Source organism: Saccostrea cucullata, unplaced genomic scaffold (genome assembly GCF_032062105.1).
Source record: "Saccostrea cucullata isolate Sc308-1 unplaced genomic scaffold, CSIRO_AGI_Scuc_v1 ctg571, whole genome shotgun sequence".
Taxonomy (NCBI): domain Eukaryota; kingdom Metazoa; phylum Mollusca; class Bivalvia; order Ostreida; family Ostreidae; genus Saccostrea; species Saccostrea cuccullata.
Genome location: NW_026932178.1, coordinates 350,259 through 362,801, shown reverse-complemented (window position 1 = coordinate 362,801; position 12,543 = coordinate 350,259). Strand labels below are relative to the sequence as shown.

Below are 12,543 nucleotides of genomic sequence, written 5' to 3'. Positions count from 1 at the left end.
GTAAAGTTTGAGTGTGTACATAGGCCTTGCCTGTTGCCCAATCCTTATTGTGTTATTCAATAAAATATGTTTAAAGTTACCATAAAGACTACATTATCGGAATCATCAGATCATCGGAAGGGTTGAAAAATAATCCTATGAGTAAGATAAAAGCTCTGGTAAACTCAATGTACATAAAAATCAAGTTTGTTACCCATGCTTACGGGGGATTATGATTTCTTCTTTTTTAATGTTTGTGTATTATTGATATGTCAATTTAAATAACTCTAGAATTATCAATCAAGGTTTCACAAGATTTTGGTAACTTTTTGATAAAAGATAAATTAAAATGTTTGATGACAATACTAGAAAACATATTCGAATTGTAGTTTTAATTTAATTCAAAATTTTATTATGTTATATTATATATATTCCTTTTCCATTCAGTATACTTTGAAATAGAAGCTGATGAGCTTATTAAGCAACCAGTATCAGTTAAGTCAAAGAAATCAAGATATGTCTATGAAACAATAGACTAAATTTATAATAAATGATGTCATAAGTATCTTATTTTCTTAAATTCTGATATTATCATTGTTTCCTATTGAATCCTGTAATGCTCTTCAACTGAAATTCTGATGAAAAAAGGACTTTAATATCATTAAAATTCTCAACACCTTGAAATATTCTATCTCCCAACTCTGGCTCACTCTGGTTTACAGATACGCAGAAATCAATTAGTATACAAAACCAAAAAAGTTCTATCAGATAAACACATTTTTAATGATATACATTACTAACAAAGTTTTAAGCAATAAAAGTTTGAGTGTCTCTGTCACAGTTCACCGCGGGCGATTTTATTTTTAACTCGCTCCTCTCTCACCATTAGTCGTCGTTCTCTCTCATATTCCTTCATTTATAACACAAAACTGAAAAAAGTCATAAAAAGAAATGACACATTTATGACATATTTTGATATGATTTCTCAGTAAATTATATTGATTTGAGAGAACAGTTTTCATTTTGCGCTAAAAAAAAAATTAAAAACTGTTATGCCTTTATGACAAACAATAACTGATACTATTTCTGTGTGACTTATTTTTTGTACACTGAAATGATCGCAAATATGCGAAAATAAATAATCTCTAAAACTAGATAATCTACCATGCTACATGTTGGTATCAAAGGCTAGACAATATAAAGACAATACTATTGAATCATTTAATTTCGTGGATGTCAATGCTACATATAGGCAATTTTTGGGGGGTTGTGGAGACGTAAAAGTCACCAAACTCCGTGACGTCAACTTGCGCACTACGTCATTATTTACATTGGTGACACAAAAGAGTATATAAGCAGGCGTATCGTAACTTTGGAGTCAGAGAGATAGAGAGAGCAGTTAGATAGATATCAGAGAGATAGAGAGAGCAGTCAGATAGAGAGATCCAGAATCATAGCGAGAGTTAGAGTTAGCGGAATAGCAGTAGAAGCAGAATGTAAGTTTGGGCAACAGTTATACAGACACCAAACACTTATTTACAAAGTTACAATTATTAAAGTTATCTATATACCTATACGTTGGGTGCCAGTCAATATACCCCCCCTTTATTTATATCCCGTATTACAAAAACGTAAGCTGCGCTAGAGTATTGATTAAATTGGATAATTCAACTTACCAACCAAGAGTTTTTCAGGGATGTACTTTTATTATTCATTGAATTAATTTAATCTCACAATAAACTCATTTAAATTTTGAAACAGCGTCTTTATTTGAAACAATTATCGGGCACGTTACAATTTTTTTTTTTTTTTTTTTTTTTTTTTATCAGAAGCTTAATTCAAAATTTAAATGAGTTGAACCATCAATCGAGTTGATGGAAAAGAAAGGAGTTCTTCTAACTCCTGGAATAATTCATTCAAAATCAAATAATCAGATGGTGAATGTTGTAAATTTTTCAGAAAATGAAATAAAACTGTACCCAAATACTCATCTTGGTTGTTGTAGCTCTTTAATTACAGATCCCTCTGAATGTGACCAGCATATGTGTGCTAGAGTAGTCGGCACTGAGGAGAAAGCAGATTTTCCTGAACATCTTCAAGACCTTTTAAAGCGCAGTTCCGTTCATTTGACGACAGAAGAAACCAAGCAGCTAAAGCAGCTGCTATTCAAATATGAAGGTGTCTTTTCTAAAAACAATCAAGATATTGGCAGGACAGATAGAGTGGTGCACAGAATTGAAACCGGTAATGCCCCTCCAATTAGAACACAACCCCGCAGACTACGAATAGGTAAAAAGAAAACTGAACAGGAAGAAGTAAAGAAAATGCTTGATAATGGCATCATTGAGCCTTCTAGGAGTGCTTGGTCCAGTGCAATTGTACTTGTTCCCAAAAAGGATGGTTCAACCCGTTTTTGCGTAGACTACAGAAAATTAAACGAAATTACAATTAAGGATGCCTATCCCTTACCCCGAGTGGATGATTGTCTAGATTCCCTATCCAATTCAAAATGGTTCAGTTCTATGGATCTAAATTCTGGCTTTTGGCAAGTCGGTATGGCAGAGGAACACAAGGAGAAGACTGCGTTTTCCACCAGCCTTGGTCTATTTCATTTCAAGGTCATGCCGTTCGGTCTATGCAACAGTCCAAGCACTCTTAGTCGCCTCTTGGAAGATGTATTACGTGGGTTGCAGTGGGAAGAATGTTTACTGTACATGGATGACATTATTGTACCAGGTTCCACCTTTGCTGAGGCCCTACAAAGACTGGAAAATATTTTTGAAAGGCTGAGAGATGCCAACTTAAAACTGAAACCATCAAAATGCAATCTTTTTCAAAAATCTGTTAAATTTTTAGGGCATGTGGTGTCAGAGGAAGGGGTCCAGACTGATCCAGACAAAACAGAGGTTATCAAAAACTGGCCAGTTCCAAAAACAGCAAAAGATGTTAGGTCATTTTTAGGACTTTGCTCCTATTATAGAAGATTTGTACCTGGATTTGCCAACACTGCTAGACCATTACACAAGCTTTGCGAGAAAAATTCCAAATTTATTTGGACAGATGACTGTCAACAGGCTTTCGACTCTCTTAAAACAGCATTAATGACTCCACCTGTATTAGCTTACCCGATTCCTGGAAAAAAAATTTATTCTTGATACTGATGCCTCTGACCGTGCAACAGGTGCTGTTCTATCCCAACTACATGACGATGGAGAACATGTCATTGCCTACATGAGTAAAACTATGAATAAGTATGAGCAATCCTATTGCATAACCAGAAAGGAATTACTAGCAGTTGTCAATGCCCTTAAACATTTCCATTCTTACTTGTATGGCCAGAAAGTACTTATCCGCACCGACAACTCTGCTGTGAGCTGGGTAAGGAATCTTAAGAATCCCACAGGACAAATGGCTAGGTGGTTGCAGGAAGTTGAGAACTATGATCTAACAGTCACCCACAGACCAGGTAGGAAACATACAAATGCTGACGCCATGTCAAGGAACCCCTGCAAGGTTTGCGTCAGGCAGGACAAGGAGCCAGAACCTGAAAAACTACCCAAAGAATTAACAGATGGCACTGTCAGAGTTATCACTAGGGGACAAACAAAAGTAAACTATCCAGATACAGATTTAAGGGAGGTTCAATTTCTATTAGAGGGTTGGGAGCCAAACACTATTAGACAAAAACAACTAGAGGATTGTAATATAGGACCAATTTTAATAGCCAAGGAAGATGGTGACAGACCCCCCTGGAAATCTATTTCTAACCAGTCTGGAGTTTTGAAGACCTTGTGGCGTCACTGGGACAGGTTACAGGTGATTTCAGGTATTTTGTATCGTAGATGGGAAGATGATGATGGTGTCTCTTCTATAGACCAACTTGTTGTTCCAGAATCACTACAAAAACAGGTACTTCACCATTATCATGATATACCCTCTGCGGGACATCTTGGTGCTGAGAAAACATTAGAAAGAATAAAACAAGGATTTTACTGGCCTTCTATGAAAGACAGTGTTCAAGATTACTGCTATTCCTGTGACCACTGCGCAGCCCGCAAACAGTCGTCAAAGAAAAACCATGCCCCACTCGGATCTTATCATGTAGGAGAACCAATGGAGAGAGTTGCTGTGGATATTCTTGGTCCCCTACCTGTAACCAAACAAGGAAATAAATACATACTAGTTATGGTTGACTGTTTTTCAAAATGGACGGAAGCTGTAGCTCTTCCCAATGAAGAAGCCAATACTGTAGCAAAGGCTTTTGTTGATACCTTTGTTTGTCGTTTCGGCACCCCATTACAATTACATTCAGATCAGGGTCGGAACTTTGAATCCAATGTTTTTCAAGAAATGTGCGATCTGCTGCAAATTGACAAGACTCGAACAACTAGTTATCACCCTCAGTCAAACGGAAATGTAGAAAGATTTAACCGAACTTTAGGTGACATGCTGTCTATATTTTGTAATAAGAACCAAGATCAATGGGACCAATTTCTGCCCCAAGTTCTTATGGCTTACCGAGCCTCTGTACAGTCTAGTACTGGACAGACACCAAATGCCATGATGCTGGGTAGGGAGATAACCATTCCTATGAGAGCTGTTATAAGGGAACCTGTACCTGGAAGTAGCAAGTGTTCAGATGAAGAAAATTACATCACAAAATTGAAAAAGAAACTCTGTCAAATACACAATCTTGGAAGGGAAAAGCTGAAACAAAGTGCCATATACCAGAAGAAACAGTATGATGTTAAATCAAAAAGAAAACTTTACAAAGAGGGACAAGCTGTTTGGCTCCATGACACTACAAGGAAAAAGGGAGTTTCTCAAAAATTATCTTTCAGATGGAAAGGGCCATATGTGGTTATCAAGAAAATTGATGACTTGACTTATCTCGTTAAAAGATCCAAAAATTCAATGGCAAAAATTTATCACATTGACCGCCTTCTACCATACCATGGTAGAAGAACAATAAAATGGTATAAACCTCAGTAAGCTGTGTCTGTCATTACACTCAGTTCTTGTATGCAGAAATAAAAGTGAATGCTGTTTTTATTACATTAGTTATTTTTTTATACTGGATAGTACGTGGAGATATAGGTCAGATTGTAAGGGTCTGATAATATACTTTTTCCAGGGAATTAAAGTGCATGAGGCCACATGACACTCTGTTGTAAAATTTAATTTATCCAGTGGGCCTGATCAACCTGCAGGATAGATTGAAGGGTGTGAGGAGATAATTATGGTACTTTTCTATTTTTTTATTTGGTTCGAGAAAAGGGAGATAAGAAGAGAAGAGGAACTGAGGTATGATAGACAAATCAGCAGCCTAAAATTTAAACCGAGATGCAGCTAGTCTAAATTATACCTTTTTCAATAAATAAATGTTGATCCTGTCCCCGGCCTTGTACCTGATCCAATATATTATTTTTTTTCGAGTCCCCACCAGACTGGCAGCCAACGGATGGGTTATCTGAAATTTTAACAAGACACATGAAAAAGATATAGAACACAGAATCCTGAAAAATTATTGTGACTGAAGTTAATTTATAAAATCACTTATAATTTATCTTATATCACTTGAAAAAAATTCAATAGTTAGTTTCATTGATTGTAGGTGGGATTGCAGACTTTGTGATAAGTCATATCCATCCAGGAAGCAGATGATGAGACATTATCAGGATGTTCACGGAGATGTTATAAGGTGCAATTCCTGCAGTTATGAGCTACCAAGTTCAAGGAAGTATCTAATGACAAAGCACTTTCAGCAACACCATCCTGGCCAAAAAGTCTGCTACAAGATCCACACCAGAAAGGAACAGCGGGATGCCTCCAGTCCGTCTTTTCCCTACAAAACAAGGAAAATATCGAAGTATCCATCCCCAAAGAAATCCACAACCCAAAGCCACAGCTCTAAAGCAGAGAAACCAGCAAGTAAAGATAAAGCTGAAATAAGAGAGATCTCACCTTTGAGGAGTCCCTCAGTATCAATTTCCCTCCATGGAAGTCCACCTCTCGTCAACCTCTACGGACTGGATGACCCTGATGTTTCCTTTGAGCCCCCCAGGAAAGTTGTTAGGTGCAGTCCTCCAGTGAGTCAACCTCCTCCAGTGAGCAAGCTTCCACTAGTCGCTGTGAGCCAGCTTCCACCAGTCGCAGTGAACCAGCTTCCACCAGTCGCTGTGAGCCAGCTTCCACCAGTCGCAGTGAGCCAGCTTCCACCAGTCGCTGTGAGCCAGCTTCCACCAGTCGCAGTGAGCCAGCTTCCACCAGTCGCTGTGAGCCAGCTCCCACCAGTTGATATTCCTCCTCCTGTTAGCCAGCTTCTTTCGGTCAGTCACCAACCTTATCCTGAGTCAGCTGTGTTTCCAGGAAAGAGTGACGCTGCAGCCACCATTGCGCCGACCACGACTCAGACTGGCGTTCCACCAGAGAGTTTCAACCTTCCTGACGAACTGGTGCTGGACCCTGCTGCGGCTCCTACGACAGCCATGTCTCCGACCAGCTCCTTTATTGCTAGCTTGGGAGCTGAGTTTCCTTTGATTTCGCCCTTGAAGGAGTCAGTGCTTGTCTCTGATGTGCCCTCTGAGCCTCCAACATCTTCGGCATCTGTGGAAACGTGCCCTCCTGCATCCGACTATATCTTGCACACTTGCCAGGGCTCAGATCTGAAGAAGTCATCACTTGATCTCTCCCATGATCCTAGACTTTTCTTCGCCGGTGCCCCGAGTGGCCTTAACAATACCTATGTAGACAACATGCTGAGTAGAGCCAACAGAGAGGCACGGAGATCCGCGGGACGGTCAGTTACTTGGATCCCTGCATCTGTGTGCAATATCTCCAAGAGAGAGGAGATTCGATTCCCCGATGGGCGCACCTACTACTTAACCAGTACCATTTGCCCCGACCATATTACAGGATGACCATGGAGGCTTCCACCCAAACGGATGATTCTAACATTCGCCCTCCTACACCCAGGAAATGTGATGCCTCAACTCAGGTTACCGCCAGGCAGACCTTCACATTGGAGTGATTGTGAACTTTCTTAAATATAAGATAAATTATAGACATATATATAGTTACATGTATACCTAAATTTTTTTCCTTGGATTCTAGCCCATGATGTTTGCATTTATTATATTTATCTATTGTTAATCATTTCACTGTTGTTTCTAAAATATGTGTGTAAGTATATTTATCTTAGTATATATGTGTGAAAATGTGAAATATTTCAGGAAAACTAGAGACTGATTGATTTTGAAACATTCATCTGTTCATTAACTTTCATATCATAATTGTCATCATGTTATTCTCTCATTGTTTATTCATTCATTATATTGTATGTATGATTGTATGTGTGTAAAATATATCATATAATTGTTATCTTGGTTGGTAAGTATAACGTTTATCATGTTCGAGGGCGAACATTTTGTTGGAGGGGGATAGTGTAATGTATAGGCCTTGAGTTATCGTTTTTTTTATTTATTACTTCCCTTTGGAGCACTTGTAAATACTGTTTACAGAGTATGCGCTATTGGTTTTATTTTGTATGCTGATGTTGCTGATAATTCGGAGATTACATACTTAATTAAATTGTATTAAATATAAATTAACCTTATAACAAGGATGATTGGTGACCGTTGGTGATGATAGGTGACGGCATTTGTGCACGTGTTGGTGATTTGGTGATTATGAAAACCTCAATAAAATAGCGCTATCTCAATTCTGTAAACAGATCATACCTGTATACGATAACTGGGTTCTTTTCATATTTAATTTTGTTGTTAAACATCGCTGGCATCCCATGTAAATGCATATTTTCCCCTAAAATTACTTCTCCATACACTTTGTAAACATTGGTAACTAGAAACTTCCGGTTATGGGGTTTTGGTAAAAGTCACCAAACTCCGTGACGTCAACTTGCGCACTACGTCATTATTTACATTGGTGACACAAAAGAGTATATAAGGAGGCGTATCGTAACTTTGGGAGATAGATAGATAGAGAGAGCAGTCAGATAGAGAGATCCAGAATCATAGCGAGAATTAGAGTTAGCGGAATAGCAGTAGAAGCAGAATGTAAGTTTGGGCAACAGTTATACAGACACCAAACACTTATTTACAAAGTTACAATTATTAAAGTTTATCTATATACCTATACGTTGGGTGCCAGTCGATATACCCCCCCCTTTTATTTATTACAACCCGTATTACAAAAACGTAAGCTGCGCTAGAGTATTGATTAAATTGGATAATTCAACTTACCAACCAAGAGTTTTTCAGGGATGTACTTTTATTATTCATTGAATTAATTTAATCTCACAATAAACTCATTTAAATTTTGAAACAGCGTCTTTATTTGAAACAATTATCGGGCACGTTACAGTACTTTGTATAAAAATAAAATCAAAAGAAAAAAGGTATGTTGGCAAAGAAGTTGTTCCTAGGGACTACCCACTAAATTCTTGAATATTGGTCCCCCAGGAACATTGATGATTCCACAGTAATTAGCAATCATTAGGGTTCTGTAAGGTTCCTTAGAGATTTCTAGGGTTCTGTTTAGTAAGACCCCTTCAGCCTGATATCTTTATTGATCTACTAAATCTTGCAACAAATGGTTAAATTGTAATAATTTTGATAGTGAGATACATGTACTAATTGCAGAACTATAGCTCTGTTAGACCTGTACTTCTTAAATGGTTTTCATGACTGCACAATTCAGTCAAGGTTTTGTTAACCAAGTAATGATATATTTTTATCGTCCTAAAAACCCCTGGGATTTAAGGATTCTTCCATGTTTATAATAGCTAGATCATAAAGATAATGCTATATATAAAAACAGTGGTAGTTGCTTTCTCTTGACTCATTATAGCATTGAAAATATTTATAAGTACTTCCATCAAATTTTAAAGATTTTCCTGAAAAACTAACCATGGACTCTATTAGAACGTTAGAAATGTAAGTTTTAATTACAGAAATATATTGCCCTTAACATGCCCAGTAAACTCTCTGAATCAGTACATTTTTTTGACAACTGTATTTAGTATATAAGGTTAATAAGGCACAAAAATTAAATTTAATTTATGTAATTTTTCGTCACCTATTCAAGATAAGAGGAGAATAATCAAATGGCCCAAGAAAAATATTTCTTAGATTTTAAGATTTGACTTTTAAAAGTTATTCATCAATTAACTTGTAAATGTCTATAACTATGACTACATAGTCATATTTCACAAGATATATATTAAATCCCCCCTAATTTCTTGTTTGTAGGACAGCTATACAACACATATCAGAGGCAGTCTTTGTGGGGCTGTGTCGTGAAATGGGCACCTCACAAATCGTGGTCATGGGGAGAGATGCGGTGGACATTAATGAGATGGTGAACAATCAAATGAAAACAAGTAATGAGTGCAGTAAAATGTTTAGTGGAAGTCGCAGAGAAGGATTCAGACTGAAAGGATCAGATAAAGACTTTATGTTCTGGCCAAATAATCACCGTGTGATCTGGGAATTATCTCAGTCTCAGTATTACAACACACACAGACAAACACTGATCCTATGTGACTGTTCCGATAATCCACCAGGATTTACTTTGTTATATTTACTGTCACCTACCATGGACAAAGATATTCAGAGAGCTTGTGTTAGAATGTATAACAGACAATATATATCTAGTTCTAAATAAAGACAGATCATCTGTTCTGCTTCAATAAATCATTCAATTCAACATGGACCCTGTGCCAGTGGATCAATTGGAAGACTGGAATTTGATAGTGCCCCATGTTTCGTTAGTGACTTTTGGCCTACATCTGCCTCTTCATGGATAGAGAGATGTCACGCATGGCCCCAGCCTCATGTTGTTGATAGTATAGTAAAAAATGGATGTCACTTTGTAGCAATCGGACATAAGCTAGGAAGACATGAAGACCATGAATGGAGAATTTCCTTCTCTCTGGCAGAACAAAAACTAGTGTATTCAATGACTCACTGCCAATTTTTAACTTATGGGTTACTGAAATTGTTCTTAACAGAAATGATAAACAATAGAGTAGGTGATGAAACTAAATTATTGTGTTCCTATCACATGAAGACCGCAGTTTTCTGGGTGATTCAACAAAATACAATGCCTCACTGGTGTCCACAAAATCTCCTGGAGTGTTTCTGGGTCTGTTTTAAACTCATTCTCAAATGGGTGTATGATGGGGTCTGTCCTAACTTTTTTATTCCAGAAAATAATATGTTTCTTAGAAAAATTCACGGCGACAAACAACAACAACTATTTATTAGATTGTATGGGTTGTATGAGAAGGGTTTAGCATTCCTTCTACAATGTCCAGACTTTAGGACTTATATTATTAATTTTCTTCATGAACCTCGACTCTCCATCTGTACAGATGAACATACCCTGATTTCTGAGGTTGATTTTGATCATAATCTATTTAATGAAATACTACGAGTTGACACAATACGGAAACTGGACATACAAAGATGTATGAAATATCTACATACAATAGAACAGATGAAAGGTTTACCCCTCCTGACACAGTATCAAAACTTAATGCTACAGAAACTTACAGCTGATGTCCTTCAGCAAACTGCATTTATTTTATATAGGGATGTCAAATCGGTTGATTTTTAATACTCGGTTACTCGGACGTTTTTCCGATCGAGTACCCGGTTACTCGGTAAAAGTGTAAATAAATATGAACAAGTAAATTGAAAACTAAAAAAACATGGTACACTCTTCTAGAAATAAAACCAGATGCACTGATAGGAGACCTATCCGTAAATGTATTTCTTTCGTAATAATGATGAGCACTTCGTGCCCGACGAAATTTAATATAACATACTTAATATTCAATTTATTTATCAAATAAACACAAGAAATAAAATTATAAGGTGTTCACAGTGTTTTTGTTTTTAAAAAAAATAATCTGCTACGTAATAGTAATGTAACTCTTTGTTGCGTTTGACGACCAGGTATCAGTCTTACCTACGTACAGTAGTCAGTATCAACTATGAACTTGAACTTTATCAAGTTCTCCTAAAAGAGCGGATTTACGATTGTCGTACACTTTTTCGATCCTAGACTTTATAATGTTACGGGACGGTATTTTGTAGTTTGGTGCAACGATGGACATCAGTTTTTTTTTTTAAGCCTTTGCCTTCAACCAGTTGAACTGGCATTTACATGTAATATCGCACGTGTTATATCATCCGCTCTTTTCCTGAGAATTTACGGCTTCCCGGAGAAATGACAAAATTATCTAATTTATTTAAACATAACGGATCTTAAACGACGTTCAGTGAAAACAAATAATTAAAGCCAAACTAAAAAATAAGGGAAAAAGACAGCCGAAGGTGAGAAGAGCCAGGTACCCAAGGTGCTTGGTCATGATAATTACTGTATAAACACTGCCACAGGCGATAACGGTCATTTAGAGTCATAGGAAACCCTAATTACTGTATGTACAAGTGCGATGAGCATTTTACGTTTTAAAACAGATTGTTTAATGCATTAATAAATCAATTTAGAAATATTCAAAATTATACATCCGAGTAACCGAGTACCGATTTTAGTATTCGATACTCGGACGTTCGATCGAGTACCCGGTTAACCGGGTACTCGTTGACATCCCTAATTTTATACATTGAAACTTACACACATTTAAACAAACTGAGTTATAGAGTTGACAAAATCTCCTGTTATATGCTGAAATTAGCAGCCAGGTTTGGTTGTATTACTGACATGATGTACATGGCCATGTATCATTACAATACACTTAGATACATGGAAGCTTTGTCTATTATAGAGATGATAAAGGTCAAGTTAGCACATCCATATGTGATGTACATGTTTAAAGTAGATAAAGAGAAGTATACTGAGGCTGTAGGGGGACAGTCCTGGTCTACAAAGATGAGAAAGGCTGTAGCATGGATTATCATACTTAACAACAGAATCCATTACGTCAGTGAATTGTTACCAGAACAACAGTCCGCTGTGCAGAATGACTGGACTTTATTATGTATACCATCATTTGTGCTATTATACATGCTAGAGATTTTGTGCTACAGACATGTAGACACAATGAGAGTACAAACAGCTCTAGATGATCTACAGACCCTAGTTCATTATTATCAGGGACAACTCATACATTTAGATTACAGAGAGATATCGTGGCAGATTCTTGGAATATGTCAACAGGTGACAGGAAACCTCCAGGCTGCTCTATACTCATACCAACAATCTCTAAGACAAGAACCACTTCAACAAATACAAACAGCTACACAAATGAGAATACAGGGAATTTGTCAATGGAATTCCACAGATATTTAAACGAAATATGTCTTCAAATTAGTGACTCATTAAACTGGTTCTGGAATATTTAATTTTTATAGTGGTTCACCTGATAGAGTTTACGGTGTATATCATGTATATTGTATTTCTTGAGAAAGGTGTAAATCAATGCAGAGATAAACAGATTTTAATATTTAAAGCTATAAAATAAAAAAAATACTTATTGGAGTATGTGTATTTATTTATTATGTATTTTGTTGTTCTGAT

The 12,543-nt window shown here is 36.8% G+C and overlaps 1 protein-coding gene and 1 pseudogene across 1 annotated transcript; both read left to right on the top strand.

Annotated features, from left to right (window-relative positions):
- Positions 1 to 5,347: 5,347 nt before the first annotated feature.
- LOC134234587 (uncharacterized) lies at positions 5,348 to 7,009 on the top strand. Its single transcript, XM_062716664.1, has 3 exons — positions 5,348 to 5,444; positions 5,648 to 6,778; positions 6,895 to 7,009. Exons 2-3 carry the CDS (start codon positions 5,727 to 5,729, stop codon positions 7,007 to 7,009), a joined length of 1,167 nt encoding a protein of 388 aa, XP_062572648.1. The 5' UTR covers positions 5,348 to 5,444; positions 5,648 to 5,726.
- Positions 7,010 to 9,285: 2,276 nt separating this feature from the next.
- On the top strand, positions 9,286 to 12,315 carry LOC134234586 (uncharacterized; annotated as a pseudogene).
- Positions 12,316 to 12,543: the final 228 nt, after the last annotated feature.

What these genes read in the sequence shown, in the direction of transcription:
- LOC134234587 (XM_062716664.1), top strand. Translation starts at nt 5,727, where the DNA reads ATGACAAAGCACTTTCAGCAACACCATCCTGGCCAAAAAGTCTGCTAC. An exon ending in GCACGGAGATCCGCGGGACG is followed by an intron (nt 6,779 to 6,894) that starts GTCAGTTACTTG and finishes ACCATATTACAG; the next exon opens with GATGACCATGGAGGCTTCCA.